The sequence below is a fragment of the Sphaeramia orbicularis genome, chromosome 4 (genome assembly GCF_902148855.1).
Source record: "Sphaeramia orbicularis chromosome 4, fSphaOr1.1, whole genome shotgun sequence".
NCBI lineage: Eukaryota > Metazoa > Chordata > Actinopteri > Kurtiformes > Apogonidae > Sphaeramia > Sphaeramia orbicularis.
The window spans coordinates 46,155,288-46,175,496 of NC_043960.1; the positions used below are offsets into that span (position 1 = coordinate 46,155,288).

At 39.9% G+C, this 20,209-nt stretch overlaps 1 protein-coding gene across 1 annotated transcript in view; it reads right to left on the reverse strand.

Moving 5' to 3' along the window:
- Positions 1-20,209, reverse strand: part of agbl4 (AGBL carboxypeptidase 4) — a 460,789-nt gene that overhangs the window by 273,828 nt on the left and 166,752 nt on the right. Inside the window, exon 4 of the mRNA XM_030132962.1 lies at positions 754-848. Coding sequence (XP_029988822.1) covers positions 754-848 — 95 coding nt within the window. The remainder of the gene's footprint in view (positions 1-753; positions 849-20,209) is intronic.

Consider the following 20,209-nt stretch of genomic DNA (forward strand, 5'->3'; position numbering starts at 1 on the left):
ACTTGAGCATGCTGCTTTCATGTAACTTGATACTCCTACATACTAAAGGTAAATGCTGAGTGCTTAATCCACTACAGTTGTCTGACAGCTTCAGTTACTTTTACAGTGTTTCATGCTGTGAAAACCACGTATGTTGATTTGTTAGTAATAAATGGGATCATGAAATTTTCCTTTATGGGTTGAGTTTCAAATTCTTCTTCTTCTTAAACTAAATAAATTTCTTAAAACCCTCTTGGAAAATGCACTGTCCCAAAGCTGAAAACAGAGCCTTTGGAAAGTGGAGCTTTTAGAGACAGGGGCAGGACAGATCTCAGACGACCAACACTACAAACATAAGGATCATGTAAATACAACAGACTGCTCTAGAGAAGACAACTCAACAAGTGGTTCAAATAAACTTACACCTGCAGAGCTCACACATTAATACAGGAGTAACATAAATACTAACAGAGCAAATATTAAAGGGACCAGTTTACAGCTCTATATTCTTGCATACTTTGCAAGTTTTGGATGCATAACTTCACATTTTCACCAGGCACTCTGGAAATGTGAAGCAATTTCACCACTGGAAATGGTCGATTGTATTATATTAAAGCCTATTTCATACATTTGTAAGATTGAATTTGTGTCCATTTAAAGATCATGTGATGAGTGCCTTTTCTTTGTTTCCATGGTACAAAAAGGGAATAAGAACACTGTAAACTGCAAATAGGACTTTTTCCCATTCAGGACCTGTGTTTGCATTTGCCTTACCATTTTGGACGGCTGGTAGACTTGACAACAGGAGACATGCCATCTCTGTACAGACTCTTGGTCTTGGAGAAGTTGACCACATTGAAAATGACCCTCTGAAAGACAAGCAGTATATATTACATTCATTAGTACGTCACATTCAGATAGATGGTGGTATATGCAACTCTACTGTGATTACAGTCACACGCTGCCTCGTACTTTTTCACATACTCTGTTACTTGAAAGTACCAAAAAGCTTGGAGAAAGGTACAACTACCACCGCGAGAAGCACCACCCCACACAAACTCATAAAATGCTTTAAAGTGAGGAGATAAGGCCGCTTTAATGTCTCACAGATGATCCCATGTTTGCACCAACAAAGTTCCCGATAAAAGGCATCAGCTCAGAGGAGTGCCAGCCTCTAATCTGGGAGGACATTATGGTTCCCTCCAGAGGGACAGTGCCTGGTCCAAAAAATTAAGCCCCGCCTGGAGCGCAGAGGACCGCCATGGCGTCTGGATTCCCCATCCACTCTGGACCAAGGACTTTCTTTCTTAGCAAAAAATACAGTAAAATAGCCTTTCGTTTCCTTCCTCCCACCTCCGTGATTAGGATCAGGAGGAGTGGGAAAATGTGGAGACAGAAATGAATAAATATCTTTCTTCTATGGTTCTTCTATATATATATATATTTAAAAAGTCAAATGAATGGCGATGGTAATACCGCGGTGAGGTAAATGAATCCTATTGATGGGCCATATCAAATTACCAACTAAGTCCAGGTGGTGGAAGTTAACTGGGTGCTACTGAAATCCTATTACAGACTCCCCACCCTCCTCCCCCTCCTTTTCTTTCTCCTCTCCCTCCCCCTCATCCATTTCTCTCTTTTTCTCCTGACTAGCATCAGAGGAATGGGGATTGCGGATTGTGGCAGGCTGATTCAGACTTAGGTAAAATGACATCTAACTGATGTTGAGACTGGCAGCAGGCTCCTGTAGCAGCGAGATAAGACCATTGCTGCTGGCATTTCAATTACACTTTACTGCCCCGCACATCTGTTGCGAGAGCTACTTTTCAGCCTTTTCCCCTCAGGCAAATACAGCCTTACTCTGACTCCACTGGCTTTTCTTTGACTGCACAGCCTCGTTCCTCATTCTTTATCCACAACAAATTCAGATTGTCTTCCTCCTTAGCTTCACTCTCGTAGCCGTTTGTAATCTAGTTGTTTGGCCTGTTTAACTCAGAGGACTGGAGAGATGACAGAGACAAAAGCACAACAGATGAAAAGAAGGCAGAGATGTGGGTAGAATGATGGGGAAACTTGGGGGTGGGAAAGAACCACTGAGAGGGGAGGTAAGAGAAACAAAAACAGAGGAGGATGGTTGTACAATTTAGATAAATGTGTGTAAAGGACACGACTGTAGATTCAAAACATGTCGATACATGTTCACTTATGAAAGTCTGAACAAACATCTGGTTCATGTTTTAGACATGGTTTAGATTTATCCTGATTCATTTTGCTTTCAACCACAATTTTGGTCGAGGACGTACACATCCCACCATCATCATCTACATGTGTTGAGTCTTTATCGACAACCACACATCTGACACCAGCATGTTGTTAATTCAGCTCATTTTTAGCATTAGTGTTTCTCCTTTGGGTTTTCCTATAATTGCCCGTGATAAGTCTAAAAGTTTGAACTGAAGTTTGAATGGTTCAGTCTGAAGGCTCATTTATGTTCACTTTACATACATAAGTAGGTATGTCCGTTTCCAACTTTGTCAAGCATCACTGCCTTCATACTTCTGTGCGTCCGGTGCTTTGGAATGAGCATTTCTCAATCAATCCATCAGAGGCCGCTCTTAATTAAAATACTGGCTGAATACCGCAAAGAAGAGTAAAGTTTTTTGAGAAGAAGAAGAAGAAGTCAATAATAACAAACAAGGTGACAACAGGAAGTTTTACTAATGTGGATACTAGTGTTGATATTGATAAAAGTAGTTGTCATAAACATGTCGGTAGTTTTTCACTAACTCACACAGTCGCTCTTTGAAAAGTTCCACTATTTATGGAAATGATTCTCTTCAAATCTCAACACTGCCTCCACGGTTCCCTGTGGTACTGCTCCGTATTCTCTGTCTGGATAAGCATCCACAAGCTGCTGGAAAACAGACAGAATTACATATGTAATGTACGCAGAAGACGGACAGAACAGTCCATCCGTATCCGTCTGGGTCTTTAACATAGAGCATAAATGAGCCCTGATCCAGACTGAGACCACCGCTGTGGTCCAAGACAAGTTTCATCTGAGAATCTGGTTTGGATCAAACTGAAAAGTCACATCACAAAATAAGCATTAACATAAAAGACGAGTACATGAGTAAAACCTTGCATAATATATTTAACAGCATTTTTGAGGGTTTAAATGTGCATCGAACTCACAAAGTATACTATATGTATTTTACCTTTAGACTAGTATCTGCTCTATGGGTATATGTTTCTTACAGGAGCTGCTTTTGTTTTCTCTTGTGAACAGATCCAGTGTCTAAGATTTGAAGGGATTTATCATTTTGTTTCCATTGCCTTAGAATGACTTGTTTTTATCCCCAGATAGAGCAGGTCTTCGTTCACAGGACCTGTCATGTTGTACCATATTTCCTACAGTAGCTTAGAAAACACTTCTTTTGTCAGATTTATAGGAAGTGGACTCCAATGTGAAAGTGTATTATTGTCAACTGTTCTAACTGTTTTGAATTTTCTGCAGCCAACCATATGGGAGGGTGAGTAGAGTATTCAGTTGGTTGCAGTCTACATCTTTACCACTAGATGTCACTTATATCACTCACTGAACCTGTACCTTCAGTTACCATACATTACAGTCTATTTCCACCATAGACACAGACATATTTACATGTAGTATATGTCTGTCTGTCTGTCTATAGCAGTTAATTTTTAACCATTTCTGTTTGAAAGCCTCAATTCTACAGCCACAAGAGCCTGAGTCAGTAGTCGCTTTTCCATTGACTCTCAAATTGTGCAAATATAACTTGCACATAAAAATTTACCTAATGGAAAAACGACAATTTCAACAAAAGTCTAATTTTTCTATTAAAAGTTTTTGTGCTGGCAAGAGGTGGTTTTTCGGGCATAGCGCAAATGGTATATCACGCAAAACTGCAATGGAAAGACCTTTATATGCAACTACAGTCAGGTGAATTAAAAACACAGAAGTTGATGTATGTTACAACAAACAAAGAAGAAGAAACATGTCACGGTATGTGTGGACACACCAGGAAACCCAATCATTTCTTAATTTAGTAAAAGATAGAGGGGTAATATATAATAATAATGAATATATCTGTAAATCAACACCATATTACGTTTGTAGCCATGTTTATGGAATGACTTCTCATGTCATCTCGTGATAATAAACAAATCATCACATTTGTGATTTAATGGAAAAACCAACATTACACACTTCTGTTTTTTCAACATTTAGTAAAAATCAGAAAAGTTTTGATGTCCAATGGAAAAGCGACTACTTCCTTTTTTCTCTGGTAGTCTTGTGCCTCTTTGGTTTTTCTTTACATCATATATTCTTAACTGTACTGTGGTGTTTGTGTTGACACGGCTGAGTTTGTACTTATGCAGATCTAAGGCCCAGTGCAAATCTGAAACCATTTTTGCATGAAATTGGGCTTGTGTCTCCATCTACAAAAACCACCGCTTATCAAAAATGTGAGTAAAACACAGTAGATTTTTTTTATCTTCAGAATTTGGTTGAAACAAGCTTTCCCCAAAATCACTACAAACCAGTTCAGTTATGCCGAGTGTCACATATTTTATTGATTAATATGTCCAGTAGTCCAAATGCAATCAATGCCAACACACTATTTAAATAGCATATTTTTGGTTACATTCATGGTACAATTTAATGCCATGCAAAGCTGCCTTGAGAGGGAACAGCAACCCCTTTTCAGTAGATCAGATACTTATAATCATCATAGACATCAACAGGATTAATGCACAGGCTGAAGATTACACTACTGCTTTTCTAATAGCGGTTGTGTGTATCCGTCATATAAAGTGATATTGTTAATGTTCTGCCTTTGTTTCTCAAGTGACACTACTACTGACAACTGGAGTAAAATGAAACCAATAAAAGTGTTGAACAGTGTAACAAATGTGTGCAAATATGTGCAAGAGAATGTCTAAAATCAGTGCAAATCTATCCGTCTCAGACAGAATTTTATACGATTTGAATCAAACAAACTGCTGTGGGGCGAGTTCAACAGATCGTTAAAACTTACACACAACGCAGACCAATTTAGAAACGCACTGGTGTGTGCGTGTGTGTGTGTGTGTCTCTACATGTGTGCTGCCCTGGAAGATTTAATTAGGCTGGGAGCAGTTAGAAGAGATTAACATCCATGCTGTCTGAGCTGTCATGTCAACGGAGCGTGTCAAAGCCCTCCGCTGTCCCCATCACCGCTGAATGGCAGACTGAGACAGGTGTCTCTGTGGTGTCAAAGCACACACACATATGCACAGACACACATTAACATCACATAAACAACACAAACACCAAACACACCTTTACCCCTTTGAAAATCATGGATTTAAAATGACATATAGTCATATGCACCAATTATGGATACTCTGATATATCAGCGTATCAGTGACATGTGTATCAGTCAGTATTTAATATACCTAATATCTGTATTGGCATGTTAGTCTTTTCAAGGATGGCACTGCAGTAGTTTTTTCATAGATAATTTTGAACCTGTGTTAAAATCAATTTATTCTGATTACTCTGATTACTCTGATTGTTCTTCTTCTTCTTCTTCTTCTTCTTCTTCTTCTTATTATTATTATTATTATTATTATTATTATTATTATTATTATTATGAAGAGCTGAAAGACTTTAAAATATTAACTACTTCAATGTTTATAATGATGATTTCTTTATGGGGTATTATTTTGGTATCAGCCAAGCACTTTGCAATCAGTGAATCCATAGCACAAATGTTTGCAAACTTGAAATAACTTATTACACCACCTGAACCTGTTTGTTTGACAGCATGAAAAGTATGTTTGGGTTCCTATATGGTTGGTAATTACATTAACTTTATAAACCACTAATAAACTGTGATACCACATTAGAAAACAAGGACAACAGTGACCTGTTGCTTCATTTACATTGTTAAAGTCAGACCTTATTGATTTTTGATCTGATGTTTTACAGCTGTCACCTTCATTTGATAAGGTAATATCATTTATCAGTTTATTTTGTAACACAAGAATATTAATTTGGCATTGGATTAACCAATGCACAAAAACCAGCATTCCGGTCCAAGCCTTAGTGATTAAAATGCTAACAGTGTATTTTCTAGCCATGTGTAAACTGTTAAATTCTGATCATAATTTATGGAGGTAAGACGGTGTTTAGTGGGTGTAATGTCCATTATATGAGTGCTTTGCTTTACAACAGTGTCATGTTTTGCTAACTTTTTGTTGGCAGTGCTTTATAAGCTCTACTCTTCTATACTACGAATTATGAATGTAAAAATAGTAGCAAAGTTCATGACTTCTTTATACAACTGTTTAGTGACATACACGCTGGATTGATAAAGTTAGAAATGATAGTAAGTCATCTGTAAGTGGTGATGTATTCTATATTTTGCAGGTTATAAATTGTGGTAACCATTTAGTAGATGGTCTAATATATTACCTGACAAAGAGACAAGATAAAGTAAGGTTTGGTGACTAGTAAGACCTGAGATTTACAAATCATTAGCCTTGCCAAAATAGCAACTAATACCAACTTAGTTACACACCATTTATACTTCCTCTAAACTAAAGGTATCCTCTGTGTGAAGTAGGACCAAGACAACTTTGCTAACAGTAAAACCCAAACTACAGTATATTGCCAAAGGTATTCGCTCACCCATCCAAATAATCAGAATCAGGTGTTCCAATCACTTCCATGGCCACAGGTGTATAAAATCAAGCACCTAGGCATGCAGACTGCTTTTACAAACATTTGGGAAAGAATGGGTTGCTCTCAGGAGCTCAGTGAATTCCAGCGTGGAACTGTGATAGGATGCCACCTGTGTAACAAATCCAGTCGTGAAATTTCCTTGCTCCTAAATATTCCACAGTCAACTGTCAGCTGTATTATAAGAAAGTGGAAGTGTTTGGGAACGACAGCAACACAGCCACGAAGTGGTAGGCCACGTAAAGTGATGGAGCAGGGTCAGCGGATGCTGAGGCGCGTAGTGCGAAGAGGTCGCCAACTTTCTGCAGAGTCAATCACTACAGACCTCCAAACTTCATGTGGCCTTCAGATTAGCTCAAGAACAGTGCGCAGAGAGCTTCATGGAATGGGTTTCCATGGCTGAGCAGCTGCATCCAAGCCATACATCACCAAGTGCAATGCAAAGCGCCAGATGCAGTGGTGTAAAGCATGCCGCCACTGGACTCTAGAGCAGTGGAGGCGTATTCTCTGAAGTGACGAATCGCAAATCGTGCTTCTCCATCTGGCAATCTGATGGACGGGTCTGGGTTTGGCGGTTGCCAGGAGAACGATACTTGTCAGACTGCATTGTGACAAGTATAAAGTTTGGTGGAGGGGGGATTATGGTGTGGGGTTGTTTTTCAGGAGCTGGGCTTGGCCCCTTAGTTCCAGTGAAAGGAACTGTGAATGCTTCAGCATACCAAGACATTTTGGACAACTCCATGCTCCCAACTTTGTGGGAACAGTTTGGAGCTGGCCCCTTCCTCTTCCAACATGCCTGTGCACCAGTGCACAAAGCAAGGTCCGTAAAGACATGGATGACAGAGTCTGGTGTGGATGAACTTGACTGGCCTGCACAGAGTCCTGACCTCAACCCGATAGAACACCTTTGGGATGAATTAGAGCGGAGACTGAGAACCAGGCCTTCTCGTCCAACATCAGTGTGTGACCTCACAAATGCGCTTCTGGAAGAATGGTCAAAAATTCCCATGAACACACTCCTGAACCTTGTGGACAGCCTTCCCAGAAGTGTTGAAGGTGTTATAGCTGCAAAGGGTGGACCGACATCATATTGAACCCCATAGACTAGGAATGGGATGTCATTTAAACTCATATGCGAGTCAAGGCAGGTGAGCAAACACTTTTGGCAATATAGTGTATCTTGGAACAATAAGATTTCCATGGTCTTAGAGAAGGAAATAAATACTGCATGCTCTATCTGCAGGAGCAAATATGTAAACCTGTACATACAGGTGTATGTGGTGAGAAGGTCACAGACATCTGATTGAAAATGTTTCATGTGTTGGACTGAGTGACTTCTGTCTAAGGCCAACCTCTGTCTCAGCCTTTAAATAAAGCAGCTGAGCGTTGAGGCAGCCACAGGGCTCAGCACTAAAATAGCTTTGCTTGAGGATAGGATTGCATTTAGGACTAAACACTGTCTTTTGATCTCCATCGATCCAGTGGGTGGCCATCCCGACTTCCTGGAAGAGGCCAGGATAAATTATTCACGGAAGCATTCTGAATGTGTGAACCCAGACCTCTACAGAGAGAATTAAATGTTTGAAACACTTGGTTATCACTTTTTGAGGAAATCTTATTCTTAATATCAGCCAGTTTTTGGCCGGAAGAGAAAGAGGTGGTCTTGAAAGAGTCTGGACCAATTGCTGTCACGGTTCACTTCATTTACAACACTTCAGACTTGAGATTAATTACATGAAGTTATAGATAACTATTATTGCCAATAAACACAAGAAGTCAACATGTCATCAAATGCAGCCCATCTACAAACCAGTCAGTGTTAAGTACTAATACAACATATGCATATGACAATGGCAGGATGTATAAGTGTATCATCCAAAGCTGCTTAGTCGGCTCTAAAATTACAGTGTGAAAACAAAACTAACTGAATCAAAAGTATGCCATGGAATAGAAATATAAGCCTTGGTTTGTAACTTCATGGATCTTCAAAGTCTCTGCAAAACTTAATAACTACTTACATCACCAAATGTATGTGTCAAATTTGGACAAAGTTTCCAGCCAACAGGTTGACTTTAGGTTTCACATCTTAAATTATTCATGCATTCATTTTCTGAACCTGCTTTATCCTCACTAGGGTCACGGGGGTCACTTGGAGCCTATCCCAGCTACTTACAGGCAAAGGCGGGGTACACTCTGGACAAGTCGCCAGTTCATCGCAGGGCTGACATATAGAGACAAACAATCACTCAATGGGCAATTTAGATTAACCGATTAACCTATCAGTGAATGTCTTTGGATGGTGGGAGGAAGCTGGAGTACCTGGAGGGAACCCACACAGACACGGGGAGAACATGCAAACTCCACACAGAAAGGTCCCACCCCCATCGACTGGTGCTGGAATCGAACCCAGGACCTTATTGCTATGAGGCACAAGTGCTATCCACTGCACCACCCATCTTAAATTATCACTGGATAAAAATATCCAAATGTCATTCTCTGACCATTTAGACTGCAGCTATAAAAATACAGAGATAGACACTTAATCTTTTAAAACAAAAGTTTTATGTTTTCTATCAACCATAGTATACATTTATCACAAAACCTGAGAAACATTTGCATCATAGATTCTGGAGACTGTCCACAGATAGGGTTCTGTTCTGTAAGATCCACAAGTATGACCATGATCATGACCACAACCACAGGATGTGTGAGTTCTGTCCATCGCCATCAGAGACAGGAAGGCTGATGGATGTCGGCAGTCCTGCCTCGGTTTCTCTGGGTCAGTGATCAGTCTGACACCAAACACAAACACAAACATGCACACACACACACACACACACACACACACACACACACACACATACATAAACACAGTACACACACACACTCTATAGGATTACTACTATTGTGAAAAAAATCACTCATATGTAACAGAAGAATGATGGTTAATCCTAGGTGTGAAAGTAACAGTTATCTGCTGTCAATTAATCAGTAGATTATTCAATCAGTGTATTGATCACTGCAGCCCGAAGTTCACTATGATTCCTCCAATGTCTTCTCTGGTTCACAGGTCAATAGTTACCGCGTGCTTGCATATAATGCAAGGCACAAGTTACTACTGTTAGTCATATTTAATATTCTGACTGATTGACTGACTGACTTCTGAGTTATTATTCCAAAAGTTTGAAATGTGGCCCAGAACGCTGAAAATAGACCCAAACATATCATTGGAAAAATGTGCAGCCTGGTCTCAAAAAATGTGCTATTAATTGAATTGACATTCCAGTGCATGGATTTCATTAAAGTTGCGAAAAAATGGCCGACTTTGTCCATCTGAAATGAATTGAGCCATTTTCAAATGGCTACCATTCCCACGTGATTGATCCTAAAATTATTCCATGAATACAACAAATGTGTGGTCCGGCACAAAGAGTACATATGTGGTGCATGGTAATGATATCATGTACTGTTTTCACACAAAACCGTGATGCATCAAACCACATCCACACACAGGAGACAGAATGCTGACAGTTGATTGGCTGATGTTCTCTCCACTCTAACTTAGAGTAGAGAGGGTTGGGGTTTGTGTTAGAAACTCTTCGTAACTCACATTTCTGGGATTTCAGCAACAATTAATACATCAAAATGTTGGAATAACTCTTTTCTTATGAAGACAATTCACATTTTACTCTTAAAACATTTTGTTTTCAATCCACAGGCCTCCGAGTGCAGAGTGATGATTTTTCTCTCATTCACTCCCATGTTAAATTTCTATCATTAACCTGCTTTACTAACTCCATGTTCCCACAATCACTGCTAATTCAGTTCTTACTTTTCCCCCCACATTTTTTTACATCGATAAATACAAGACTCACCATTAGCCTCACCTGAAAGAATTTTTGAGATAGGATGCACGATTATGGATTCACAGCAATTTATTTTAGAGGTGGTTTCTGAGTGAATTTAATATGGACACCCAGGTCTCCTCCATAAGACGGAATGTTTATAAACAGGTTTTCATTGACTGTGTTTATCTTTTCCAGAAAATTCGACGACACATGGTAGAGGGGTGGACAAGAGATAGCTTTACTGTCAACTATTATTATTGATATATATGTGAATTCCCATCTTTTCAGTGTCATTTGTTCCAGGCACAGATACCTTAGTTGTTTTCTTTCCTGGTTGGATCTTTTCCACAGGTCATTAGTGGTTATCAGGTGCACCAGAGCCATTGATATAGAGTCATGACACTTCCATAGACTCCTGTTGTAAAAAATGGCGGGCGAAATATGGACCTACTTCCGAGTTATGGAGGGGCCGACAGTTCCTACATTGAGTGTAATGCTGTTGGAACACATTCATTTCTATTGCAGCTGATTTAGCAATTCCAGAGCAAGTTAATAAGATACTGTCATCTTTCAAATTATCAAGTGTATTTCCTGTATTAGCGAACATTTCCATTGTAAATTCTGTTTCCTTTGGTATGTGTTAGTGTTTGTATAAAGTTATATCTTAAACAACTGTTATGTTGGATTTTCAGCTGTAGCCCAATAGTTAGCTAGCTTGACTTGTCTAGCCATTGAGATCTACCCACTATAACCACAAATTACGCAGTTTTTAAGATAAGGTAACGTTAGTACAAATGTTGTCATCAGTGGGTTTTATTTTAGTTGTTTTGCTGAACCTGGTGGTGTCTGGTTCAGTTTATCAGCTGAGGTATGTGCTAATTAGGAGGAGAGTTGCTGTAGAGATGAGCTCTGCCAATAAAAGTTCATTAAAGTTATTATTCATGAGTTAAAGGAAGCAGAACTTCTGTAACTTGGTGTTTGTAAGATCCGACTCATCCCATAAGAATTCTGTTGAGTTTTGAGTTTGCTAATGTTGAGCCTTTAATGAGTTTGGTGCCTGTGCTAACGCCAACACGCTAAGTTAGCCACTATGCTATCCACTGGTTAATGCCTTATTGTGTGTGTTATCAGAGCAGAGCTTGGCAGGTAGTGTTCATAGATAAACACTGTTTTCTGCTTGTACCACAGTCCTATAATAGTAAAACTTATAAATGGTAAACTGTCTATCTCCCTACGAGTACAGTACAATTGCAGAATGAATGAACTTGTAAAGTTTGCACCACTCACGTAAGTAGCCTACTCAAGCTAACACCAACCTTTCCCCCAAAATTTTAGTTTTCAAAGTAATAAATGCACTCCTTTCAGTGGTCAGCCCCACTACTCCAAAGTACAACACACACAACAGTACATACAGTAGTGACACAATGGTTGTGTGTGGTTTATTTTGACATTTACCATGGTCACTGCTGTTTGTCCCATAGATAACATGAGAGCACTTAGTTTGTTTGGACCTATTCAGGCTTACATGAACCATGTGATCACCAGAGCAGCAACTTGAAAGTGTGTCAGAACTCTCTTTATATATATATATATATATATATATATATATATATATATATATATATATATATATATATATATATATATATATATAATAGGGGTCTGAGGTGCACCTGCCATGTTTCTCCTCACCTGGCTGTAACTGGTGAGTCAAAGTCTTTAAAAAGAGTTTGTCCCTCCCACCTCAGTTTTCCCCACCCCCCATCCTGACCCCTGACTACTATTTTAAATCCTGTGTAAGGCCCATCTTTTTGTTGTATCTATCGCTGTCGTAGACTCAGTGGGTGATAATAAATTGTATTTTCAGTCTCCTTTTAGAGCCCCTGAAAGGGACCCTTATTGGTTTGAGCCCTTTTCATGGTTTTTGTGCAGTTTGTTTTGTTACTTTCCCAATTCGTGATCTCATTCAAGAGTTGTGTTTTGTGTGTGTGTGTGCGTGCATGCGTGCGTGCGTGCGTGTGTGTGTGAGAAATGTAACACATTACATTAACCTTTTCAACATTGTTCATGCAAATTACAAATTCTGCTGTTAATCTTATGTGATTTGTAAATTTAGGTTTTGAAAAACAGTGTCAATAACTCTAACTAATAATTTTTATTTTTTGCCTTTCCTGTTGTGCTGTTACTGTTATAGCAACCATTATTTCTAATAAATGAGTTGTATATACAAATACAATGTAGAACAACATAACTTTAATCCAAATATATGCAGTACTTTATTTACAAACAGTCTTTCTTTGGTACTGTTTCTTGCTTTTACATCACACCTAGTCACAAGTCCACAAATCTGGCAAGAGGAAAGCACATGGATTACGTTTTCTTCAGGAAATGTGCGCATGTCTACTTATAATTTACTGTCATAGATGAGAAAATAATTGACTTCTAGTCAAAGAAAATGACATGCTTGCAGCTATAAAAAACAAACACTTGTTTCTGCATTTCAATACAATAAAAACAAATGTAACAAGTGAAAAAGTAGGCAGAGCTTATAAATACCCATGACCCTCCTGCTCACTGATAACCTGCCTAGTCAGAGATTAATTTACAATTTTAAATTAAATATAATTTTAAACTAGGTTACACTAAATTACTGCCCTTTTTGGGTAGTTCAGTCAAACCAGGACAAACATTATTCTGCCCAAGTCTTCACTTTCAATCAAATCACACTTTTTCTAAAGAATCAGGTGAATAGTCTGCAAGAAATCAGTTGGACAAATTTTCTACGTTCAAATTCGTAAAAAAAAAAATACAATTCAGTCATTCAGTTCAGTCACTGCATAATCAACACACACAATTAAACTGGGGGGAAGTATATTAAATTGAACACAATCGATTACACAAAGTAAGAGTTTTGAAGTCTTTCACTTTGTATAGTTTCACTTTGTTAGTTTCATGGTCCATAAGTAGCTTTATTATCATCTGTATTTTGAGGAATTGACTAGTTTTTGTTTTGCGATATTCTGAGCAGAGCCTTGATTTATAGAAGCTGAAAATATGGAATGAAAGACTGCATAATGTCAAATACAATTTACAAACCCATTGTTTATTCAAGGCACCAGTTTGTGCAAAGCTATTTCATTCTTGTTCAATATGAACCATTAATATTGGGGTCCAATGAACACAAAGCTGATTTTAACTGCAGTTCCATTTCTTTTAGTTCATGTTGCTTTTTCTCTTGTAGTTTTGATTTAGATTTTATCCTTTTGGAAACATTATATTGAACAAAAATATTTTTTGGCTGTAGTTTTCATCTCAGTTTGTGTTAAACCTAATAAGCTTCAGGTGACCTGGAGTTTTTTTCTTTCTTTTTATTTATTTATTTAGTCAAGTACTGATATTCTGGTATTAACATTAATAATTGTTCTACTGGCATAACATTTGACCCTCTGTCTTTGCTGTTGTTGAAAATACTACCTGTTTTATATGACTGGGTTATACAGCAGCTGTGGCCTGTGTGATTTAAGAACTGCGTAAGTTATTTATTTTCAAACTTAGAGAAAAGCAGGAAGCTTTTTCACCGGGTTTAGGGCAAGTCCCGGGGGGGGCATTAAGGTGAAGGCCTGCTGAAAGCGGGGCATCTCAGCTGTGGCTAAGCTCCTCTAAAACCAACTGACAGTGGGGAAGGTCACAAGTAAACACTATGGGGACGGGGATGGGGGGGGACGACTATGACTGTGACAGGGGAACACTGGAGGGGGGCAGCCGGAGCCCCTGTGGGGGAGGACACTCAGATTGGAGGCTGTGGAAGGGGTGCACATGAATGGGGTGGGGGGTTCTCCATGGAGAACACATGCATGACCTTGACTCTCAGTGTGTTATCTATAACCTGACAGACTGTTCACTAAGTTTGGTGTTGACAGTGTCGCCCACTCCACCCAAATGTCAGCCATCCCACTAACACAAGCACCTCCATGGACACACTTTACTATTCCTGTTCTCTTTTCCTTTCCCACCTTCTCCGTTTGCTTCACTGTGATGCTGTTGCTGACAGTTTAAATCCCTGATGACCAATGTCAGCTCAAGGTGCTGATATAAAGAGGAGGCGGATGGCATCCTTTAAACACAATGCACACACGCAAACACACCCACAACAGCTTCCCGAACTTTTTCAGCTTCACACCTAAAAGAAAAATTCTGTGTTTTTCTGGGACACAAACTTGCAAAAGTATATTAAGAATTACCATAACACTTAGAGCTGCTTACTTATTCCTCCACTGACTTCCTCCAAACAATGTTGAATAAATGTACTTTACAGCTCAATCCACATTAGGCACAAACCCATAAGATGTGGGTGAAATACACTCCTGAACAAAATTTTAAGACCAGCTGAAAAATTGCAAGAATTTACATTCTGAAATGTTGGATCTTAAAGAGGAATAATGCTGCATTTCCACTACGTCATACCGGCTCAGCTCGACTCGACTTGACTCAGCCTTTTTGCGTTTCCATTACAAAAAAGGACCTGGAATCTGGTACCCGGTACTAGTTTTTTGGTATCACCTCCGCGGGGGTTCCAAGACTGGGGACCAGATACTAAAACGTGACATGTAAACACTGCAGACCACTGATTGGTCAGAGAGTTGTCTCTGTGACCTGCCATTTTACAAAAATCAGATGCAGAAGTTTACAGTAAATGTAGCGGTAGGCTAATCCACATGATGACAGCCCGAAAAACCACACCATTCAGTCAGGAGATTCAGTCTTTGGTGGCCGACATAAAAATTCAGCATGAGTTTGATGAGACAACACGCAATGAGCAAGTTTATCAGTGACTCTCTGAGCAGGCGACATAGAAGTAACGCGCCGCATTGCTATGACGTCCAGGTACTGTAAAGTCGGTAGTATCCTGTAATGGAAACGGTCCACGGGAATAGGACCTGGTTCCCAAGTCAAGTCAAGCCGAGTCGAGTTGAGCCGGTTCCACGTAGAGGAAACGCGGCATAGGGCAACATTTTACCTTTTTGGTTCTTCTTTGCTGGTTTTGGTTCTTCTTCGCTGTTTTTCTCGCATTTTTCTCAATGGAGGTCCCCCCTACAGTTTTGAGGCACATATTTACTGTCATAAAACCCACCATTAACCCTCCCCCTCATTTGTTTTCAATGAAGCTGGCAGCGAGACGGCAAAAAAAAGTAAGTGGAGTAGAATTGGAAACTTTAGCCGGACATTGACGTTTCGGACATTTGTTTTCACTCCACACTATTCTTTAGCTCTGCAGCTAACATTAGCAGCTCAATGCCAGTGGCTGCAGACGGACCCTCAGACCACCGGTCTCTGCACACACAATGGGTGTCATTGTGACTTGTCCGTCTGGGTGGCCAGGAGGGAATGTGTGGACAGGAACATGAGACTCCTTCTGCAGTTGCTAGCACTGCACTGCTAACGTTAGCCGCACAGCTTATGAGCTAACCGGTGGCCTGAGGCTCCGTCTACAGCCTCTAGCACCGTGCTGCTAACGTTACTAAGTTCATGAGCAAATGGTGATGCTCTGGTGTTCTACTGAACATCTTAGGAACTCTTTTGTTCCTGCCGTTGTGCGTTTTTATAAGAACTTTATTTGCAATTGATATTGGGCTGTTGCACTGATGTTAGAAGGGCCTGTAGCTGAGTCCATAGAGATGTTGTGTTTTTTGTACTGTGTGATGAGTGTTATTTTAATTTCCCCATTTGGGGATAAATAAAGTGATCTATCTATCTTAGCCACACAGCTGAAGAGCTAAATGGCTAACAAACATCAACAGCTCCCACCTGTCACTGTGTCCCAGCCAAGTTAGCAATTAGTGCGCTATCATCCCAGGGCTAACATTTACTGTACAAGAGACAAGAATTATACAACACCAGCTAAGATCAAGCATCAAGGCTAATTATTATCCCAGTCGCTATTCAGATGAACACAATTAGAGATGGGTCATACAATGAACTACATGCATCTGACAAAAATTGGATTCAACTGATTAAACTTTGTGGCTAGTAATAAAACACACTCCTGAAGCAGACAAAGGATGATCTAGCACACAAAACAAACATACCCCTACATGACACAAACAACCAAGATTACTAGTGAGTATGCTAAAATCTCCACTAGCTGAGAAGCATCCAGGCATCGCTCATGAAATAAGGTCATAAACAAATAAACACTGTTAAAACCAATCGCACCATCAAGAGCACAAATAACCTGAAATACATAGATTATAGTGAATTTATCTGTGTCAGCTCTGCCATTGTGAACCCCTGTGAAATGAAGGCGTGGATGGCTTGAGTTTACAGCTAGCCAGCGGTACTTGACTGGAGGTGTGTTTGTATGGTAGTGCCGTAAACCATGACGTTTCTTGCGAGACATGAGATCTTAGACCACTGAGATGAGATCTAGGCACCAGGGATGGAACTGAGAAGTTGCAAGAGGCATATTCGGCCCTAAAGGTGCTAGTGGGTAGGTGGAGGGCTTCCATTCAAACCATAACAAGCCATTTAACCATCACAATTACTCTGAAACTTTAATTAAGGTAAAAATGTCATTAAGTTCTGCTTTAAGAAGGTTCTAATTAGAGTTACAAAATGCAATAAGAAGAAATGGGAGTGAGACAAAAAAAAAATAAAATTGAGTAAGCAATTTATTGAAAACAATAATTAAACTGAAATCTGTGCAAAAATGTGGATTAAATGTCATTTTCTGTCAGGTATTCACACTGTCATGACCTCCTGATGGCAAAGGCAAAAAAGCTTTCTCTCTTTGAACATGGTCAGATTGTTGAGCTGCATAAGCAAGGCCTCTGGCAACGCGCCATTGCTGCTGAGGTTGGATGCAATAAGACAGTCATTCTGAATTTCCTAAAAGATCCTGCTGGAGGACCCGATTAGCTGTCCGTCAAGACACAGGATGATCCTCGACCCAAATTGAGGCCATAACTGATGACAACTGCAGCCCAATAACCATCAGATAGCATCTACCAGAGAAGGGCTTTAAGAACAAAAAACGTCTTCAAAGAAGTGGAAGACAGTTTCATTCTCTGATGAGGAAAAATGTAACCTTGATGATCCTGATGGCTTCCAAAGTTACTGGCATGACGAGGAGATCCCACTGGAGTTGTTTTCTACAGAGCTCATGATCTGGGGTGTATTTTCCTTCAGTGGAACAATGGAGCTTCAGGTTGCGCAGGGGTGTCAAATGGGAGATGTTGCAGGGGGCATCCCTCATGACTGAGGGCCCTGGTCTGTGTGGTAATGACTGGGTTTAAAAACAGGACAACACTGCAGTTCACAATGCCCACCTGACAAAGGACTGAGAACAGAGGAATAAGGTCACACTTTTGGACTATCCTGCGTGTTCCCCTGATCTACTGTAAATCCAATTGAGAACATTTGGGGATGGATGGTAAGGGAAGTTTACAAAAATGGACATCAGTTCCAGACAGTGTTTTCAAAATGACTGTCTTAGGGTGTTTTCACACAGCATACTCGAGTCCGTACCATACTTGGATACGTTCACACCTTTCCTGCAGATGTTGCATTCACAAGCACGTATTGTGGCCCGTGCCTGAGTACAAATGGGAGTTACAAGGCTGAAACAGTAGGTGGCGGTGCGGAAGGAATTCTGTCACTAACCTACAAATGCGGAAGTCAGAAGAAGACAAACCCTTACCTATCTGTTAGCCTGTTTGAGGGAAAGTGAAGCAGAGTGACCTTCAATATCCCTGATATATCACAGAGTGGTTCGGTTGATAAGGCGACCCCGTGCCGCGTGAATCTGAGGCTTTTTCAGGAAACAACAGGAGCGCGGTCTATGGTCTCATGGTGATTAACCCACTTCCGTTGTCAGAGTCGTGATTAGGTCACTTCCAGACTCGGACACGGACCACATTCACACGCCAATGTACCATGTTGAAGTAAAGGCAGTCTGGACCCAGGACTACCTTCTCAACTGGACTCGGGGATGGTACACGAGCACAGAACGGCTGCATTCACATGGATAAAATTAAGTGGACCTGGGGGTCCAGCATACTCAGATATGAACTCGAGTACGCTGTGGGAATATGCCCTTACTGCATCCAACCTCAGCAGCGATGGCGTGTTACCAGACCTTGCTTATGCAGCACAATAATCCAATCACATTCAAAGAGAGAAAGCTTTTTTGCAGCAGGAAGTCATGACAGTGCGAATATCTGACAGAAAATGACATTGAATCCAAATTTTTGTGCAGATTTTGGCTTTTAAAGGCTGTGGTCTAAATTTTTGGTTGGCTGATGAACAGCTTATTTCAGTTTAATTGTTGTTTTCAATAAATTGCTTACTGAATTTTTTTTTTGTCGAACCCCCATTTCTTTTTTTGCATTTTGTAACTCTACTTAGAACCTTCTTAAGATCCAACAGTGCAAAATGTAAATTCTTGCAATTTTTCAACTGGTCTTAAAATTTTGATCAGGAGTGTATATGATGAAATATTGGGATTCCCATGTAACGTCATGTTAACTTGGGTGAGTGTAACAATGGTCAAACTGATTTCATATTAAGCAAAACCTTGACCAACATAGTACATGTTACCACTAGGGGTTCCACTGGACTCAGCAGACACTCCAGAGTGGAACGGAATGAGATTAGCAGACCCCATGAATGAGGGCTATAGCGCCCTCTGTCCAGCTGGTGGGGGTGATGCTCCTCTGACAATCATAAGAAGCACAGACCAAAGCTTTACCTGTAACTACAACAAAACTCAGAGCCACATTGTGTTTCTAAATGCAAAATACTACTATATTGGTGCATTTTTAGTTTCCTTTGACACTAGGTCTAATATGTTTCCTGTCGTTGTCACCCAAAAAATTACTTAACTTTGTGGTAACACGCGTCATATGCATCTCCCCCTCCCCCTCCCTCTATTGAAATGTGATCTCCTTCATGTTGTCGGCCTCAGCTCATCACACTGGCAGCTACATGAGTTTTTAACCAATCACATGTCACATTTGTTATGATGAATGAAAAGCGACTTACATTTGACAAAAACTGTGACACTGTCAGCCCAGGCTGGTGATGAAGGTCAGCATCAGAATGACACATGTTACACTGGTTTATGTTCCTACACTGGACTGTCAAACCCAGATGTTCACTTATATGCAACATTAACCAGCTAGCATATTGGTCACAAACTAAAAGACACACAAAACATATGATTAATTTGCTCATATCCACAAATACAACTGATAGACATTTTCACTGTCTCTTCTTTCTTTGTAACTATTGTTGTGACATTCCTAATACTCCTGAACCTCCTTCATTTGGTGATATCTGTTTGAATCTTTCATTTTGAGCACCTCACCGCATATGAATGTATAAAGTCATTTTTTGCATTTTAATTTAAACATCCTCTTATTTTCAGTTTCAGGTTTGCATGAAAAGAGAGCGTTATGGAAAAAAGAAAACTGTCCTTCTGCTGGAATGAGAACAATGATTTATATACGTAGCACTGTTATGTTTTGTATCATAAGTTGTATATATAATTTATGTATTTTCCTTGGGGGGATCTGGGTCTGTGATCCACTCTGGGTTCTGACCCAATGCTTGTAAAAGGCACAGACAAAAACAG